Below are 21,523 nucleotides of genomic sequence, written 5' to 3'. Positions count from 1 at the left end.
CTCCCACCCAGCTAGTTACATAGACACTCCCCTATCACTAACCCCAACAACACCCAGCTAGTTTATAGCTCCTCCCACCCAGCTAGTTACATAGACACTCCCCTATCACTCTCCCTAACAACACCCAGCTAGTTTACGGACACCGGCATCGGCAATGTGCATACTGCATTTTGCGGACCGCACATCGTCGGCACACTCATAGAAAATGCCTTTTCTTGTCCGCGGACAAGAATAGGACATGTTCTATTTTTTTGCGGAACGGATGTGCAGATCTGGAAGTACGGATGCGGACAGCACATTCCGGCCCCAGTGAAAATGAATAGGTCTGCACCTGTTCTGCAAAATTGCGGAACGGATGCTGACCCATTTTGCAGATGTGTGAATGGACCCTTAGGGGCAGTGATAGGGGAGTGTCTATGTAACTAGCTGAGTGCGAGGAACTAAAAACTGGTTGGGTGTTGTTGGGGGAAGTGATAGTGGAGTGTCTATGTAACTAGCTGGGGGGGAGGAGCTATAAACTAGCTGGGTGTTGTTGGGGGAAGTGATAGTGGAGTGTCTATGTAACTAGCTGGTGGGAGGAGCTATAAACTAGCTGGGTTTTGTTAGGGGAAGTGATAGTGGAGTGTCTATGTAACTAGCTGGGGGGGGGAGGAGCTATAAACTAGCTGGGTGTTGAAAGGGGCAGTGATAGAGGAGTGTCTATGTAACTAGCTGGTGGGAGGAGCTATAAACTAGATGGGTGTTGATAGGGGCAGTGATAGAGGAGTGTCTATGTAACTAGCTGGTGGGAGGAGCTATAAACTAGCTGGGTGTTGATAGGGGCAGTGATAGAGGAGTGTCTATGTAACTAGCTGGGCGTTGTTAAAGGCGGTGCTGTCAATGGAGCAAACCGGATCCAGCACTAAAAACAATGTAAGTCAATGGTGCTGGATCAATTTTTTCGGATCCTAAAAAAAAACTGATTAGTCACACATTGACTTACATTGTTTTTAGTGATGAGTCCGGTTTGCTCAGTTTCAATTTAATACAACCGCATCTGAACAGACCGAATGCATCCTGATGTATTAAATTGAACTGAATCATTTTGCTCTGGTTTTGATCTCAAAACTGGAAATACAAAGTGCAGATGTTAAAGTAGCCTAAGCTGTTTAATCAACCCTAATACTTGTTTAGGATTTGCAGTCTACGCTGTAAAAAACATATTTACTGGTAAAAGCCGTACAGTCTTTCAGCAGCTTCTGGACTAGAGAGTCAACTGGTAGTGTGGTCCCGTTTTTCTTTTTTTTTTTTGTGTGCGTGTGGAACGTGTCCTTTGGTTATGAATTGCAAGCAGCAGAGCCATCTTTCAGTCTGTGCAATGCCGCCAGGCAAGTCCATCACCATATAAGTCAATGGAAAATACTGTTGGTGTAATAGCATTAATAATTGTACAAGATCTTTAGGTTTAAAGGTTAACTCTTTAGTGCTTAACTACTAAACATATCTGACACAAAGTGCTGATATCCTTCATCTTGGTACATAAGAGACAGGTAAATATGACTACATCATTTATTTTACTCATGAAGAGTTAAATAATCTAGTCATGGTTATACCGTTCTTCAAATATTTACAGTATTGGCTGTGAAGCAAATATAAAGGTGGGCAGTGTGGGCACAAAGATAATTGTGATATTTTTATTGTATTACTGCAATATTTACTGCACTTACACATTTTGTTTAAATTTTGTAAGACCGCCTGCCACGACAAGGCATCCTCACCTGGATGTCAACACTAAGCAGTGTACCTATACATGTGGAAGTGGAGACAGTGAAATACCTTCCATGGAGGAAGACCACGTGACTGCTTTGGGGCCCGGACAGAGGTGGGATGAGCATTGATCTCCATCTTCTGTTCCTAACATAAAAACACATAGCCACTATCAAAGGGGCTCAAAATAGATTTTTACAGCTTCCATTGCAGTCAATGATAACCGTATGAATTCCTATGCATAAGCTCCCTCTACTGGTGGCTTCATGCAGACAGTTTTATAGTACTCTGTATGAAGGAAGCATCAGTCATAGAGCTAGCTGTATGGGAGATTTATCAATGTGTTTATGCGTTAACACAGAGATTTATCAATGTGTAAGGCGTTAACACATAAAAAAATATGGTGTTCAGACTGAGCACCATATTTCTGAATCACTTTTTCCATGTTTCCAACATAGAAGTGGAATAAAGTGAGTTAATTAATATTTTTCCCAGTAAGGGTACTTTCACACTTGCGGCAGGACGGATCCGACAGGCTGTTCACCATGTCGGATCCGTCCTGCGGCTATTTCGCCGTGCCGCCGGACCGCCGCTTTGTCCCCATTGACTATAATGGGGAAGGGGGCGGAGCTCCGGCGCAGCACGGCGGTGCACGGAGAAAGGGCGCCGGACTAAAATTACTGCATAATCTGTGAAGAAGTGAGGAACCGCACTCTGTTCAAGTCTTGATACCGGTGCCAATCAAGGGCTTATTAGGCCGTATCCAAATAATGAAATATTGAGGCACCCAGTCTGGAAGTTATGCAAATTAAGTGAATTTTATTCTTTCAAAATTACTGCATGTCAGGCTTTTTAGTCCGGCGGCTTTCTCCGTGCACCGCCGTGCTGCGCTGGAGCTCCGCCCCCATCCCCATTATAGTCAATGGGGACGGAGCGGCGGTCCGCGGGCACGGCGAAATAGCCACAGGACGGATCCGACATGGTGAACAGGCGGTCGTATTCGTCCTGCCGCAAGTGTGAAAGTAGCCTTAAAAATAAATTCATAAATTTAACAGAAATCTGAGGCATCGTGTTTTGTGTTCTCTGTTCCCAAGTGTGTTAAATGCAAATGTACTGGGAAACTGGGTGGGCAAGGGCGACTTAGAGTTGTGCATGTCCCTGGGAGGAGAATGTCTCCATCTTGGTTTTGCACAACTCCCACCTGTTCAAGGCTCCTTTAATTAGCTTGTTTCTACCTCTCATTGGTTCATTTTGTAGGCCTAGGCTCAAGAGATGAGGCAAGTCGCTTGGAGTGCAGAACATTGTATAGTGTTGGGACCCATCTGAGAGAAGTCTTCTTGAACTCAAACAATTTGATCAAAATGTGCGCAAAGAACCTCATTTTCAGAAGTACAGTAAATATCCCAGTAATGAAAGAAAAATAATATATCTTTGCATAAAACGTAGTTCTCTCAGGGTGCTGCCATGTATTTCCTTGCTGTTGCATTGCAGTTACAGCAGATTTGCCCAGATCAATTATTTAGCTTTGTTTGAAGGTGTTGATTTACTTTGCGCTGGATTTGATTCTTACCTGTTGTTTATGGCTTCAGCTAGTTACCAACTTTGAACACTTCCAGACGCAAGCTTCAATTCAGGAAATTTTTCTTTTCACTTTCTGCCATAGAAATCCCATTTGAATAGACGAAAATACAATTTTTATTGGTTTGTAGCAGCCATATATATATGTCATCAAGTGCACGCTTTAAACTGCGTAATTGTCACCTGTCACTTGATGGGCAACGTGGTGTCATATATACGAAAGACCATCTTCCTATAGCTACATTTTTTGCATAATGTGTGTCCCCTCTGCCCCAGGCTGATAACCATAACAAGAGGATCAGGTTGATGGCTGAAGCTGTCTCTCAGCTCCTACCTCCCAATGCATGGAAGGTAAATGTGGACTTGTCACCTGTCACTGAGAGCTCTTACTTGGCTGTCACTTATGATAATAGTGCCATCACCTTTCTTTTACTAGTGCCGCACTGTGATAGGATGTGAATTATACATAGCGTGCTGTATATACATACCGTACACCTGAAGCTTGACATGCTGCAGAATTTAGGATATGATGAATGCTGTGGCTAAAAGTGTTCTTCTCCTCATAGGGTTTAAGCTAAGTGATTACAAATATAGAAATGGGGAGGTATCTAATTTTTTAACTTAAAGAAATATAACTGGTTGTGTATTATATTATTGAGGGGATAAACAGTGGTAAACAGAGAACTGGAAGGGGCTCTTTTATAGTTTTTTTCACTTTTAACTGTTATCCTTGCAAAGTCTAATATTTGTACAACCAAGTATAGAAATATGATTATGCTGTTTAATACATGGACTATTTAGAAATAATATACAGTGGGATCACATCAGCATCTGACTTGCTTTTCCAGCTGGCTGTCTGCACTGTGCACTCATATCGACTGTCTGATATCAGGATCTCTAGATCCTTCTCTTCTGATGTCTTAACTAACACAAAACTTCCAATATGATAGTCTGACAGAGGGTTCCTTCTCACCAAGTGCATTATTTTACATTTGGACACATTGAACGGCAGTTTCTATTGTTTGGATCATTTATCCAGAGAAGCTAAATCTTTTTCCACTTTACTAATGCCTCCAGGAATATCTACCCTGATACATACCTTTGTTACCAAAACGTCCCCTATGTTGCCTACAAAAATATTAAAAAGAATAGGACCCAGGACAGACCCTTGAGGTACACCACTTGTAACTTGTCTCTCCTCAGATTGCGCACCATTAACAACAACACTCTGGTGTCTATTCATCAGCCAACTGCAAGTCCACTGATATATACCTGTATAGATTTTCTAACCATGAGGACAAGGTTTTTAAACAACACTACAAACTCACTACATCCATGAATTTAATTTTGTATTAATACATTGTTATCCTTTCAAAGACTTGAAGCTTGCAGTAGCTCAGTGGTTAGCACTGGTACCCTAAAGCGCTGGGCTCCTAAGTTCAAATCCGATCAGGGGCAACATCTGCATGGAGCTTGTATGTTCTCCCCGTATTTGCGTGGGATTCCTCTGGGTACCAACCACACTCCAAAAATAGGCAGATTGGCTTCCTTTTGGCAATGTATGATGCTAAAAATGACTTCAAAAACATTATGGATAAGGCTCTGCCAGGGTTCATGCCCCTTTGGGCATCTTGGGATAAAGTGAGACAGAGCTTCATATATGTGGCTTTCAAATAAAATGCCATATATTTCAAGGTATTATTCCAGAAAACTTCACTAAATATATTAAAGGGGTTGTCTGGGAATGTATAAAAAATATGTCTAACAGCAGGGAGTGTGTTACAATAAAAAATAGCCAATGCTCACCTGTTAAATATTACGCTGCCCAACACTACAGTGGTGCCAGTCTTTGTTACTTGTCCCACAGTGATGACATCATGTACATCCACATGCAGTCCAATGCCGTACATGCAAGCATCATCACTAAGACCAGTGATTGGCCATCTTCCTTAACCCATTTAACCCTTTAACCCTCAAATGCCCATATTATTTTTTCTTATTTGTTCTTATTACACCATTACCTCTTGTTTAATATATTTCCAGCTCTACTTCTTTCTTCTTTTCCATCTTACTGGGGATAAAACAGCTGAGAAGACAGCGTCCTACAATTAAATTTTTATGGAATACAGTTAGGACACGTGCCAAGAGCTGCATTTTTCTTGGAGTCTTTCAATGTAGAACTACTGATATCTCTGATATGTAAATCCTTTTCTTTATGACTCCTGCTTGCTTGACCCTTATTTGAATTTTTCATATTTTTTTATGTTTTATTTCGTTTTTACCATTCATTTAAACCTCCCATGATGATATGAAGTTTTTAAAATAAAACTGAGATCCCTGACTTCCTAAGATATAGTCTGGCACACTTTTACGTCAGATTAGTCACCCTGAATTTTTTGCTAGACAAATTTTTAATTATCCAGAACTGCACCCTAGCATGTTAATACAGTATATATATTTAAGTTTTTTGGGGGAGATAAGGGTAAAGGAAAAACAACAATATTTCCTCCCTCTTTTATTAATGGAAAATAAACATAATATATGAAATATAAACTGAGCTTGTGTATATATATATATAACAGGGCTAGGCCTAATAGTGATAGATTCCTTAAAGGGTTTGTCAAGTTAAAAAAAATAGTATACCTTCTTATAGGATTCTGAGTTAATAGAGGGGGTCCCCTATTCAGGTTCCTCATTTCCTGTCCAGAGTGGCATCTCTCACTCTGGAATACCTGTCCTGCATTACACAGACAATACTTTTATTTGAATGGGCACTATGTGATACTCAATTCCCCATGTGATAGGCACTTAAAAAAGTGTATGGCAAGCTTTAGAACTGTCCCCTATCCAGGACCCTTTTCTCTTGATCATGGCGGTCCCAGTGTCCCCATTGTTGTTCCCTATCCCTTTTCCCGCAAATTACACCTGGTAGTTGGGGGTCTCAGTTGGGTTCACTTTGAGATCAGCTTTTTGTTAAGGGACCAACTAGTAGGGATTTTTCAAAGTTGACAACCCAATTTTACAGAATTGGTTGACCTACTAAAATAAGTCCTATGGTGCAGTGGAAACACATCACAGAATATCAAAATTATTTCAGGCTTCTATGTCTTATGAACAGATCTACCAAAAGTAGATCAAAGGAACATACTCCCATTATGCCTGTTATAAAAGAAATAGAGCATTTACCTGTGGACAGATTATTGTTTTTAAAGTAACCCCAAACTCTCCAGAAATTTGTTACGTTGGATGTTTGGTATAATAATAGCTCCAGAAACAGCTTTATGTATATCCTATGCATAGAAAGTGAATCATGAATGCAAATCATGCAGATAAAATAAGATGTCATAAAAGCCATAAAATAGAGTTGATGATGTTTTTTCTCAAAGATTAGCTCGTCTAGTTCTAATCATGTTCTATATCATTTGAGGTTGGACTAGTATAACTGGTCACTTTCTCTTTGCTGTCTTGTGAGATGACAGGAGACTCTCATGTTTTCAGTATTTCAGAAATTTGCTTGCATGAATTGAATCTATTGATAATTGTCTTAGAGAACTCACAAAATGTTTGAGACACTTGGTGATTAAGAGAGATACATGTATCAGTTGAGCTATGCATATATTCAGAGTATTGTCAACATTCTTTGTTGACCTCTGAAACTGAAACAGACCTTAGCGGCAAAGCTCAGGTGATCACCTCCATCCCAGGTCTTTGTCTGATATGTGTGCTTTGTCTGATATGTTCAGAAGAAAGATCTGTAATTAAACCCATAACAATCCTTCATGCTGTGCAGGTTATATTCCACGGTCATTCCCCACTGACTCTGGTTCAGTTTCCAACTGAGTAATTTTGTTAAAATTTCCCTTGTGGATGGAAGAATAATATACATAGTTCAAACATCTGGACATGGACAAGTGTTATCTCTTCCTTGCTAGGAGCAGGGGCGTAGATATAGGGGTGCAGAAGTAGCAGTCGCTACCAGGCCCAGGAGCCTAAGGGGTCCGAGGACCCTTCTGGTACATAAGAAGACACCGGTATTATATAAAGTGCATGCTGGTTAAATTACACCTCTGGATGGGAAGGGAAAGGGTCAGGTTGAGAATTTGGCATGGGGGGGAGGTGCCTTTTCAATGTTTGCCTCAGGCAGCATGAAGGCTATGTGCTTCCCTGCCTCTGAGGGAAGGGGGACCCAAGCTGAACTCTTGAACTAGGGCCCATGAGCCTTTAGCTACGCCCCTGGCTAGGAGTAAAGCACGAGGCCTTTGGATCTTTCTGTGAAAACTTGGCTATATGTCAGGTTCAGCTTGGCTCATATAATGCAAAATAGTTTCCCTTACATCCAGTTTATATTTGCGTTCCATCTCTGATTTATTGGTTAGATCTTAGAATGGTCTGCTTTTGTTCTGACTTTTTTAATCATACCTTTCAAGGAAGTTGGAGACATCTGAGTTCCTTCACCCTCTATGGAATGCAGTAGCACAGATATGAGGAAGATCCAGATACTGTAGTATCCTGAAGAGTCACGCAGTCCAGTCTTTAAACTCTCCCTTTCACCTTAATTTACATCCCATTGACTCTTCCAAGGTGTACATGCCTGTGGAGTACACCTTGCTGTACTGCGCATGAACAAGTCAATAGTGCATCCAAGACTTGGAGGAGGGAGGGGGATGTCAATCAAGCTGGTAGGTAGAGTTTGAAGACCAGACTTTGTGTGACTCTTCAGGATAGTGGCACCTTCCCCAATCCTATGATGATATAGCGTGAATTACAATTTAAGTTTGTTTTCGACATAATGCAGAAACGGACAGCTTGATGGTGGTGGTTTAGGCATCTTACATCAAGTGACAGGTTCTCTTTAAAGTGAATAAGGCTATGAAACATTACCAGACATGACCTGTGGACAGGTGTGGCTCTGTTTTTGAAAGAAAGCAGCCATGTTTTTTTTTTAACCCTGAACAACCTCTTTAACTCTAGCACCCCTAACTGTAACACGCAGTTTATGTCCTGATCTGTGTTGAAGAAGACTGAGACAATTATGTATATTATATGTATATCATGCACCTTCAGTTCTACAAAAAACAGAAAACTTTATATAGTTCATGTCTTTTTTTTGTTGTTGTGGTTTTGCTTAAATGAGAAAAATTATCCTAGTTTCTTCGGAGATATGTTGACAAATTGAACTGGTTCAGCTGTTGCTTGGATGTATATGCTCTTGCAGTATTCACTCTGATTTCAAAGATGCAACCATGGACATACATGCATTATTATTGCGGCCAAAGATATATTGAAATAAGAGTTTAAATTAACTGTTAGCTGCTTGTGAATTTCATATTTCTTGCTTTGTTGGTATTTGATTTCTTATATATTAGACACATTTGCAATGTTAAATATTTTGGTTTTGATGTTGTTTTGATATATTTCACAATTAACAACCCTCTAATTTATGCTTAATAATGGCATGCTGTACTGTCAGTGATCTCAAAATAAAACAATTTCCAGTTCCCTGTGATTGCTCTGAGATCCATAAGCAGACTGCATCTTGTTGTTTATGGCAGCTTATAGTGAGGAGAGTACCAGAAGATCCTCCGGTGGGCCCATATACCACAGTGGGTCCAAAGGTTCAGGAGAAAAAAATCCCATTTGGAGCTGCCTTTGGAACCAATCACTTGCTATTAGGATCCATTTATTTTAATAAAAACCTACTAGACATTATTGATAGAGATGAGCGAATTTCAAAAAAATTTGATTCGGCCGGTTCGACGAATTTCCTGAAAAAATTTGGTTCAATTCGAGTTTATTTGTGGCGAATCGTGTTAAACAACTGCTATTTTCTGGCTGCAGAGAGCCTTTATAGTGGTGTAGAACACTGTGCCTTGCAGTAACACTCATAGGGAGTCTGCTGTGGTAGTGAAACAATACTGTGAGTATGACATGTAGATGACAGGCGTCACTCTTAGAATCACTGCACACTTATTTGGGCAGTTACGGGGCCAAAACTGACCAAATAACTCAACTGTGAACTAGGCCTTACAGGTCAATGTAAGCACCAGGTATAAAGAACCGTGCAGAGGCCCAAGATCGTACTATAGCGTGAAAGAGCGCACTCCTTTTACACCAATTCACTGATTACACATAGATTTCTACAAAACCTGTTCTATTAAACGCTTATACAAGTAGAGGCCCCCCGACAGAATGGAGTGGGTGTCAGCAGTAAGTTTGTGTTGATGTCACTGATTATTTTGCCCTTCCTCTGATCCGTCAGAACAATAACCCCAAAAAAACGGATCTCGTCTGTGGAGCATCCGCCTTCATTTGGTCAGTAATCCATCAGTATTGCTAAAGCTAAAATAAAACAGGAGTGGATAACAGAGATGAACGTGAATGGAATATTTGCATGTCTTCTGTGTTTTGTACCCACTCCTGCTTTTGGCTACCAAATAATAAGCCAATTCTGATGCAAAATAGGAACCATGTCATGCAGGCCTTACAGCTGTTACATAGACAGGATCCGTTGTGCGACTCATTTTTTCCTTCCTACTGACAGATCAGAAAAAGGGTCAAATAAATGACTATGTCAGCCCGGCCAAAGGCAAAATGGTGGCCCAGTCACGAAGTGGGGAGAGTGGGAACAGCATGAGAAGTCCACATGACATAGTGGTGAGGTGGAAGCAGCATGGGGAGACCACAGAGTGGCCCAATGACAGAGTCTGGAGGTGGCAGCAGCATCAGGAGGAGGAGGCCACAGAGTGGCACAATGACAGAGTGTGGAGGTGGCAGCAGCAGCATCAGGAGGAGGCCACAGGGTGGCACAATGACAGTGTGGAGGTGGCAGCAGCATCAGGAGTCCACATAGTGGCACAATGACAGTGTGGAGGTGGTAGCAGCATCAGGAGGAGGCCACAGGGTGGCACAGTGACAGTGTGGAGGTGGCAGCAGCAGCATGAGGACACCACAGAGTGGCACAATGACAGAATGTGGAGGTGGCAGCAGCATCAGGAGGGCATCAGGTGGGTGGCAGCATCAGAATAGTAGCTGAGGCAGGTAGCCAGAAGAAACCGGTCTCTTTTGTCAAAGTGTTGGTGTGACACCATGGATGATCTAGTCTGATGCATCAGAAATCCTGGCTGATCTACGTTTGATTCATCTTGACAAAGATCAGTCTCTCCACATTTTGGGTGGACAGGTGCATTCTTCTTGGGGTAACTATGGCCCCCGCCGCACTAAACACCCGCTCTGATGCCACACTACTGGCCGGGCAGGACAGCTTTTCCAGGGCAAACTCTGCCAGTTGCGGCCATAAATCCAGTTTGGCTGCCCAGTAGTCCAGCGGATCTTCAATGTGGGGTGGCAGGGTGCTGTCCAAGTATGCCACCACCTGTTGGTTCAGGTCCTGCTCCAGGTCTAGCTGCTGCTGGTGAGTAGTTTCTTCACTAGGCGGGTGAATAAAGCTGCTCATCAGCGATTCTAGACTCAAGTTGCTGCTGATGGAGCTGGAACTGCTCCTACCCTTCACCATGCCACAGCAGCCATGGCAGAGGAACATGAGCGCAGAGGGCCTTCCCCCAATTCATACCTGCTAGAGGATGGACGATGGCGCAGATAGGCAGCGACCAACTGACTACATAGGATGTCTCTATAGTAGTTCAGTTTGTCCTCCCTCTCAGCAGGTGTAAAAAAGGCCCCTATTTTGGACCAGTAGCGGGGGTCCAACAAGATGGAGAGCCAGAAGTCATCCATCTGCCGAATGGTGACAATTCGGCTGTCACTACTCAAGCAAGTGAGCATGCATCGGGCCATCTGTGCAACTGACTCAAAGGGACTCCCTGCCTCCATCTCCACTGCATACTGCCACAGTGTGTCTGGATCCTCTGCCTCGCCTTCCTCATCGCCCTGTAGCTCCTCTGGCTTCTCCTGCTCCTCCTTTCCTGTCACCTGTGTATAAAAACCACCTATTTTGCTACACATTACTTGTCCTCCAATGTACTCCTCCTCCAGTTCAGCCCCCACAGGGCTCATGTGGCCGTGTGATCTAGGTTCCACTTCTCCAGCTCCCTGACCAGCCAGATTTACCAGCATCTGTTCCAGGACATGAAGCAGTGGAATGATGTTGTTGATCCTGTAGTCCTGGCGACTGACAAATAACGTGGCCTCCTCAAAGGGCCTGAGCAAACGGCAGGTGTGACTCATGAGCTGCCACTGCCTGACATCGAAGTTACACAGGGGTGTACTCCTGTCCGTTTGGATCATCAAGAAATAGTTTATGGCCTTTCTCTGTTCGTATAGTCGATCCAACATATGGAGGGTGGAATTCCAGCGGGGGTAAACGTTGCATATCAGCCTATGTTTGACTGCCTAATATCGGGTGCGTGCCACCGAGTGATGCAACGGTTGCTGTGGCAGGCTGGACCACCACATCAAAGCCACGGTTCTCCCAGGCCACTTTATGGTGACGCTGCATATGTTGATGCAGGATCATGGTGCCAACATTAGCACCCTGGCCACACTTCACCTTCTGCCCGCAGATTCTACAAATGGCCATGTTCACCTCCTCCGGTGGCTTCACAAAAACATGCCACACCGCTGAGTAGGTGATTTTACCCCCAACACTCCGCACTGACTGACTGCTACTACCGCTGCTTCTGTGAACCCCTGCACCACTACTTTCCGGGCTACTTTGCCAGTAGCTGCTGACTGTCCTCTAGTAGCTCGTCCTCGCTGTATAGTGGAGCTGAGCCCACAGCATATAATACGTGTCTGGCTGAGGGAACAGAAAAGGACAGAGGCAGGTTGAGGACAGTTGAGGGCACAGGGCCTGCTACTGGGCCATATGAACTAAGGATTGTGTCTGACGAACCCACCGACTCTTGGCTGGGGGTGTCTGATGTCACTTAGGACAAAGTGGATGACCGAGTCAACCATTCAAGAATCGATGGGTTGCTGGTGAAGACAAGACTGCTAAATGACACCGGGAGCTCAGACCTCTTGCTGCGACTCCTGCTGCCACGCCCTCTTACTATGCTGCGACCTGTGCCTGCACCAGAAACATTTAGGCCTCTCCCACTCCCCTGTGCAGGGCCTGGCACCTCTCTGTCTGACACTGTTAGATCAAATAAATAAATAAAAAGGAAATTAATACACCCCCAAAAAAGTCAGTAAATTTCTCACTTCACCACACAACGGCTAATAAGCCCTTTTATTTTCCCACTAATACACGCCAAAGAAGGCTTTAGAAAATATAATTGCACCACTGAATGGCAAAAAGTCCCTTATTTTTTCCTCTTATACACTCCACAAAAGGCTTTAAAACATATAACTGCACCGATGAACGGCAAATAGGCCCTTACTTTTTTCCACTTATACACGCCAGAAAAGGCATTAGAATATATAACTACACTGCTGAACGGCAAATAAGCCCTTACTTTTTTCCACTTATACACGCCACAAAATGCTTTAGAACATATAACCTCACTGCTGAAAGGCAAATTTGACCTGACTTCTTTCCACTTATACATGCCACAAAAGGCTTTAGAACATATAACTTCACAGCAGAACGGCAAAAAATATATATTTTTTTACCACTAATACACTCCAAAAAGGGCTTAAGAACATATAACTGCACCACTGAACATCAAAAAAGCCTTTACTTTTTTCACTTATACATGCCACAAAAGGCTTTAGAACATATAACTGCACTGCAGAAAGGCAAATAATATATATTTGTTTGCCACTAATACATGCCAAAAAGGGCTTTACAACATATAACTGCACCGTTGAACGGGAAATAGGCCCTTACTTTTTTCCACTTGTACATGCCACAAAATGTTTTGGAACATATAACTGCGACTCAGAAGGCAAATAATATATATTTTTTTGCCACTAATACATGCCAAAAAGGGCTTTAAAACATATAACTGCACCGCTGAACAGCAACTAACATATCATTTTTGCCACTAATACACGCCAAAAAGGGCTTTAGAACATATAACTGCACCATTGAACGGCAAATATATACAGACGTGGACAAAATTGTTGGTACCCTTTGGTCAATGAAAGAAAAAGTCACAATGGTCACAGAAATAACTTTAATCTGACAAAAGTAATAATAAATTAAAATTCTATAAATGTTAACCAATGAAAGTCAGACATTGTTTTTCAACCATGCTTCAACAGAATTATGTAAAAAAATAAACTCATGAAACAGGCATGGACAAAAATGATGGTACCCCTAGAAAACACAGAACATAATGTGACCAAAGGGACATGTTAATTCAAGGTGTGTCCACTAATTAGCATCACAGGTGTCTACAACCTTGTAATCAGCCATTGGGCCTATATATATGGCTCCAGGTAATCACTGTGTTGTTTGGTGATATGGTGTGTACCACACTCGACATGGACCAGAGGAAGCAAAGGAAAGAGCTGTCTCAAGAGATCAGAAAGAAAATTATAGACAAGCATGTTAAAGGTAAAGGCTATAAGACCATCTCCAAGCAACTAGATGTTCCTGTGAGTACAGTTGCACATATTATTCATAAGTTTAAGATCCATGGGACTGTAGCCAACCTCCCTGGACGTGGCCGCAGGAGGAAAATTGATGACAAATCTAAGAGACGGATAATCCGAATGGTAACAAAAGAGCCTAGAAAGACTTCTAAAGAGATTCAAGGTGAACTTCATGCTCAAGGAACATCAGTGTCAGATCGCACCATCCGTCGTTGTTTGAGCCAAAGTGGACTACATGGGAGACGACCAAGGAGGACACCATTGTTGAAAACGAATCATAAAAAAGCAAGACTGGAATATGCCAAACTACATGTTGACAAGCCACAAAGCTTCTGGGAGAATGTCCTGTGGACAGATGAGACAAAAATCGAAGTTTTTGCCAAGGCACATCAGCTGTATGTTCACAGACGAAAAAATGAAGCATATCAAGAAAAGAACACTGTCCCTACTGTGAAACATGGAGGAGGCTCTGTTATGTTCTGGGGCTGCTTTGCTGCGTCTGGCACAGGGTGTCTTGAATCTGTGCAGGGTACAATGAAATCTCAAGACTATCAAGGAATTCTAGAGAGAAATGTACTAGCCAGTGTCAGAAAGCTTGGTCTCAGTCGCAGGTCATGGGTCTTGCAACAGGACAATGACCCAAAACACACCGCTAAAAACACCCAAGAATGGCTAAGAGGAAAAAATTGGACTATTCTAAAGTGGCCTTCTATGAGCCCTGACCTCAATCCTATTGAGCATCTTTGGAAGGAGCTGAAACATGCAGTCTGGAAAAGGCACCCTTCAAACCGGACACAACTGGAGCAGTTTGCTCATGAGGAGTGGGCCAAAATACCTGCTGAGAGGTGCAGATGTCTCATTGACAGTTACAGGAAGCGTTTGATTGCAGTGATTGCCTCAAAAGGTTGCGCAACAAAATATTAAGTTAGGGGTACCATCATTTTTGTCCATGCCTGTTTCATGAGTTTATTTTTTTACATAATTCTGTTGAAGCATGGTTGAAAAACAATGTCTGACTTTCATTGGTTAACATTTATAGAATTTTAATTTATTATTACTTTTGTCAGATTAAAGTTATTTCTGTGACCATTGTGACTTTTTCTTTCATTGACCAAAGGGTACCAACAATTTTGTCCACGTCTGTATATATTTTGCCACTAATACAACCCAAAAAGGGCTGTAATTTTCTCACTTCACCACACAACGGCAAATACTTTTTTTGTGCCACTAATACACGACAAAAAGTGCTTTAGAACATATAACTGCACCGCTGAACGGCAAATAATATATATTTTTTTTGCCACTAATACACGCCAAAAAGGCCTTTAGAACATATAACTGCACCTCTGAACGGCAAATAGGCTTTTACTTTTTTCCACTTATACACTAGACAAAAGGCTTTAGAACTTATAACTGCACTGCTGAACGGCAAATAATATATATTTTTTTGCCACTAATACACGCCAAAAAGGGCTGTAATTTTCTCACTTCACCACACAATGGCAAATACTTTTTTTTGTGCCACTAATACATGGCAAAAAGGCTTTAGAACATATAACTGCACCGCACAAGGGCAAATAAGACGTAGAAATATTTCCTTGTAATAAACCCTGTTAATGGCTGTTTAAAACAGCACTTGCACCCCAATAACAAGAACTGTTTGCTGGAATTACAGAGCTGTATAATGGCAATTTGGATCCCCAGTCAGTGCAGCAAGGTGTAATAGGAATATTCCTATTACCCAGGTTGTAAACTCCCCTACTGAACCATGTTCTGCTTTAATACTGTGGAATTATTCCTTCCTATCCTTTTTCTGAACTTCTATACAGCAAAATTACAGTTTTAAAGTCTTTTCTACCACTGTCCCTAGCGCCTGCTGACGTCTCTCTCTGCACTAAGTACACTGGAAAATGGCTGAATCCAAGATGGCTGAGGCTATTTATAGGGCTGTGACATCACAGGGCTGGCTGCTGATTGGCTGCATGCATGGCAGTGTGGGTGATCCAGAGTTCCTTACTCCATGTCTTAACACGTGCAGCAGCCTTTTAGGAAAAAATGCGATTCGTTACCACGAAATGTGAGGAAATTCGGATTCAGTGTGAATCGAATTTTTCCTGGAATTCGGATCAAATTCCACTTCATCAAATTTGATTCGCTCATCTCTAATTATTCATGATATAGAGGTTTGGCCCGAGAATCATTTCTTCTGGTGGGCTCAAGGAACCCTAGTCCAATACTGCATCGGTAATATAATGTATCCCAGACTATGATATAAAAAAATAATAATGTTGTGATGAAGCTACAAATAGGTTGCTGGTTGTTATTGCTCTTAACCTTGTGTTGGTTTATTGCTTTCAGACACACTGTCAGTGCCTCGCTGGTCCCCACAGATTCCTCGTAGAGATCTGGGAAACTCCATCAAACACAGGTAATCATAATTTATGCAGAACAACGGTAGTTGGCACAAGGAAATAGATGGAGACATATGTATTGCTTTCATTAGTGCACTGTTATCCCCCCATGATTGAATGACTATTTAGTTACCTAACTTGGCCATTTTGGTACATTATTCTGCCTTCACGTAGTACAAGTTTTATTTGTTTTTATACTTTTTTTTTATTAACAATCTGCATTCAGCATTATATTGTAAATGTAACAGTATAACAAAAGATTTAAATTCAACTGCTTAATGGATTTCTTGAAGCTTTTTAATAAAATTTTGGAGTCTTCTCACTTGTGGGTGAAAAAAGTTTCCTTGGTACTTACCTATCCTTTGTGCTGCTCTCGTCTTTGCTGTGTTCAAAGTGCCTGCAGGTTTTTCCTCTCAGATGCTGGCCAGATTTGTTTTCGAGTCTTTCTGTTCAGCTGCACATACTTTACATGTAGTCAGACAGGAAGACTCTGGAACACATCTGGTTGAGACTTGAGTGGAAGAGCCCACAGCCAGTCTGAATGCAGTGGAGATGGCACCGTCGGTGGTGTGTCAGAAGGGTAAGTACTGACAAAAACAATATTTAATCCACAGGGGATAAAACTCCAGGATTTTTTAAAAAAAGATTAGAAAACCCGTTTAAGAACTGAATCCCAAATCGTAAGACATTTAAACCAAGAATGACCCAAAGAGTCAGCCAGAAGCATATTTTTAATGTAAATTTGTTGGATGGTCCTTTCCAAAGCTGGACTAACTGTTGCCAAACTGCTTACAGTTCTCCTAATGACACAGAAATAGAATAAAATCTCTACTATGTAAACACAGTCTTAAAGGATAACTGTCACATTTAGACCCTAATTTCAATTTTCATATATGTAGTTACTATTAGACTGACTTACCCCATATTTAATAAGATTCAGCCCTTAGCAAGCAGTGCTGCATAAAACTGCAATTTCACTATTCAGTTAAGATGGCCGCCACTGCCCTCACCCTGAGGCTAATCCCGCCTGCCCTCACTAGCCAGTAACAATAGCCCCCCAAAAGTGTCAGTACCCAGAGCCCTCCCCTAAAGGGTTAATCTCCTGCAGCACAAAGGTGTCCTCTTACCACATGTTGCTTTCATTTATACACTGAGCAGACGGCAGATCTCCCTTCCCTGGTCTGCGCTGCTTCGACTCTGCATTGTCCCAGTCTGCTGAGTGAGGGAGCGTCTGCCAAGTGCAGGGACAGGGAGAAGTGCAAACAGCCCAGGCACTGTTATCAGCTGCTGGGGAGGACCTGGCTTTAATCATTTACTTACAGTCCCTGGCTGTCAGCAATGTGACCTTGCACGCTGCCTGCTTCTGCATCCTCCGTCCTTCAACACATAGACGGACCCTGCCTAGCAACCCTATTTTAAGCACAGGTAAAAATAGGCAGTACAGGGAACAAAAATGTGGAATTAAGGGGTAATTGAATACACAGTGAAAAGTTTAAATAAGACCACCAAGGTGATATTAATCACCACAATCCAATACTCCAAAAAAAAAAAAAAAAAATACGACAGTTATTCTTTAACTGTACATAATTTGATTTACTGTTTCAGGTGACTTTTCGGAATAAAATCAATTGCAAAAATATGTAAACTAGAGATTTCTGCTAGAGGTATTTTGGGGAACTGTCCCCCTCTTCAGTAGCAATAACAGTCTCTTCATCTAGGCTTATGCAAATTTGCATAAAAAAGAGATTGATTGCTACTGAAGAGGGGGACAGGTCCCCAAAATGTGTCTAAAGACTAACTTACCATATTTTTTGCCTTATAACACGCACCTAGGTTTTTGAGGAGGAAAATGAGAAAGAAATATTTTGAAAAAATACAAAAGTAGAATAAGAAAGGGTGCATTGGATAAACCGGTTGCAAAACATTTCATTGAACATAATCATTCCATAAATCAATTAAGATTTTGTGCTATTGATAGTGTAGGATATTTGAGATGGGGTGGTGACAGAAAGGGAATCTTGAGAAGAAAGGAGCTAAAATGGATCCATACCGTTAGGTCTCTACAACCATTCGGCCTCAATATAGAATTTAATGTCACCTCCATTGATTAAGATGAGTTTGTAGTATGTCCCTTGGATATTATGACATCTTGTTTTTATAATGTTACATGTAAATTTTTGATTATTCATCCCCTGCTCCCTGAGGTGACCATAGGCCTCTAATTAATCTGTTATGTCATACTCTGCGAATAGGGGATGTATATAATGTATCGATAGCCCCTATAATGTCGTTGATGTAAATAATTTGTTGTTTGTACCAAATGCTTTATGACCATGTAGATTAGACGGTTCTTTAGCTGTGACAATCGGAGTTGCTCCATGCGATTTACAAGGTTGTCGATCCAAATGAATCCATCTTGATATAGCTAGGTTAATGATCCTTCTTTTTCATTGTGTTTGGGATGCGTCCTGTTGCCATGGCGCTGTGGATGCTGCGCTGTAGTGACGCCATACGTGAGCGCCGATTATGTGCTATGGTCATCGGACGCGCAGTTGCGCATCTTGATGACGTCAGCAGGCGCATCACATGATCGCGTGCGTCATGATGTGATTGTAACAGCCGATTGGCTGTAGAAACTAGCGACGTCTGCTACCATGGATACAGGGATACACCCCATTAAGTAAGTGCAGCTGTGCGCATTTGCGCACATCACATGTGGCAACGCCGACATAGCTAATACCGCCACACCATGCTTGAGCTCAGGTGAAAGGTAATAACTCATTAGGGTAATACATAGGAAATTGCGATTGGTAAATGACATGACTAGCGAATCTCATTGATGACTATGAGGGGGTGTGTTTTTATATGTGGGGTATATATATGTGTAATGGTGATGATGTCATTAGGCTTAACAAAGGCTGAGTATCAGCCGAAACGTTGCTAGGTTTGTTGTACTATGTCTCGAGGTCGCAATAAAATTTGGATGATGTGAGATGCTGCCGGTGCCAATCTTGTTCTTCACTGCTATATATGTGTCATCCACAGATTTCCCTCATAACAGTGTCCCCCAATACACAGGGCCCGCTCACAGCAGTCTTCATATCCTAAACTGTAATCATTCTTAACCCCTTGGTAACGTTAGTTAAAGTAGCGCTATCCGGTGTACTAGTACTTACTATCAAACTCCCGTAGCATGCAGGGCGGCCTGCAGCATAACGTCACTCACTCACGTCACCCGCCTGCTCCGCCTGCTCCATTAATAAACTGGGAGGAGCAGATGCGTGACGTGAGTGAGTGGCGTTACACTGTCGGCCGCCCTGCATGCTACAGGAGTTTGATAGTAAGTACTAGTACACGGGATAGCGGTAATTTAACTAACATTACCAAGAGGTTAAGGATAATTACAGTTTAGATATGAAGACTGCTGTGAGCGGCGGGATCCGGTGTAAGAGTGCAATGACTGCACCGGGCCCCGCCGCGATTCCAACAGCAGTTGCCGGCATCCAGACCCTCCTCCCTCCCTGCTAATACATCGCCGCTGTATCAGTGTTGTTAGCATAGTAAAAATGGCAGCATTCGCCCCATATGACGCACTAGGAGGGGGGGGGGGGGGGGAGTGTCTTATGGGGTGAAAAATACGGTATGTATGCCAAGAATCAGTGGGGCTGAGAAATAGTTCTCTTAACCAGTGAATAATAGCTTTCAAGTAGTAGCGGGATCCATAAAGCTACAAAAGTACGTAACCGGGCAGTCAAAATACTGAAAGATTTCTTCAGCCCCTGCAGCTATCACACAGCAGATTACGCTCCTTTCAACTACAGGCAGTAGTGCGGTGCATGTGCATAGCTGACGCATGTACCCCGGGAAACAGTAACAGGATTCCCTGCCCTGGTGTTTCGTTGCAGATGCAGTGAGCAACTAAATATTCACAAGATACAGAAGTATATACGTACTTAATACACTGTGTGCACAATTATTAGGTAAGATCTATTTTTGAGGATTAATTTTATTATTGAACAACTACACTACTGTTAGTCAATCCAAAATGTTAAAAAAAAATTGGAATATTTAACCCCTTCAGGACCCTGCCATTTCTTAAGGACCAGGCCAATTTTAGCAAATCTGACATGTGTCACTTTATGTGGTGATAACTTTAAAACGCTTTTACTTATCCAGGCCATTCTGAGACTGTTTTCTCATCACATATTGTACTTTATGATAGTTGTAAATTTGAGTCAAAATATTTTATTTTTATTTATAAAAAAATACCAAATTTACCAAGAATATGGAAAAATTCGCAATTTTCTAAATTTCAATTTCTCTGCTTTTAAAACATATAGTGATACCTCCTAAAATAGTTATTACTTTACATTTCCCATATGTCTACTTCATGTTTGGATCATTTTATAAATGACATATATTTTTGGGGGAGGTTAGAAGGCTTAGAAGTTTAGAAGCAAATCTTAAATTTTTTTGTGAAAATCTCCAAAACCTAATTTTTTAAGGACCGGTTCAGGTCTGAAGTTACTTTGGGGGCTTACATAATAGAAACAATGGCCCCATTTCAGAAACTACACATCAAGGAATCTTTCAAGGTGTGTAGTGAACACTTTGATTTCAAAGGTGTTTCCATAAAAATGTTACTTTACACCCACATTTTTCACTTTCTCAAAGGGTAACAGGACAAAATGCACCCACCTTTTGTTCCCCATTTCCCCTGAATACGGCAACACTCCATATATGCTAAAAAAATTATGTATGGGCGCACAGCAGGGCTCTAGAGTCAAACAGCAAAATATGGATTTTGCTGACCTTAATTGACAGACATTGATTTTAGGTGCCTTGTCGCATTTAAAGATTCCTGAGGTCCCCAGATATTAAACACCCCATTTTGGAAAGAGCATCCCTGTATGAACATTTTAAGTGGTGGAAAGGGTACTTTTCAGCAAACAAGTTTCTCACAGAAGGCAGAAACACTTGTTAAAGGATTTCAAAGCACACATTTGTGAAAATGAAAAATTACTAGATCCCAATTTTTCACTTTCACAATGGGTTAAAGGAGAAAATGCACCGAAGTATGTGTTCCCCATTTTCTCCCCATTCAGGAAACAACCCATATGTGTTTGTAGCCTGGTGTATGGGCGCACAGCAGGTAAACAGCAAAATATGTATTTTGCTGGCAGTCCTAAATTGGCAGACATGGATTTTAGGTGCCATGTCGCATTTAAAAGATTCCTGAGGTCCCCAGAAATTAAAAACCCCAAGAAGTGACGCCATTTTGGAAAGAG

At 41.8% G+C, this 21,523-nt stretch overlaps 1 protein-coding gene across 1 annotated transcript in view; it reads left to right on the top strand.

Annotated features, from left to right (window-relative positions):
- Positions 1 to 21,523, top strand: part of KSR2 (kinase suppressor of ras 2) — a 569,936-nt gene that overhangs the window by 337,247 nt on the left and 211,166 nt on the right. The window contains exon 6 of the mRNA XM_044290777.1: positions 16,183 to 16,252. Coding sequence (XP_044146712.1) covers positions 16,183 to 16,252 — 70 coding nt within the window. The remainder of the gene's footprint in view (positions 1 to 16,182; positions 16,253 to 21,523) is intronic.

This window comes from Bufo gargarizans, chromosome 1 (genome assembly GCF_014858855.1).
Source record: "Bufo gargarizans isolate SCDJY-AF-19 chromosome 1, ASM1485885v1, whole genome shotgun sequence".
NCBI lineage: Eukaryota > Metazoa > Chordata > Amphibia > Anura > Bufonidae > Bufo > Bufo gargarizans.
This window is presented reverse-complemented; position numbering and strand designations above follow the sequence as displayed.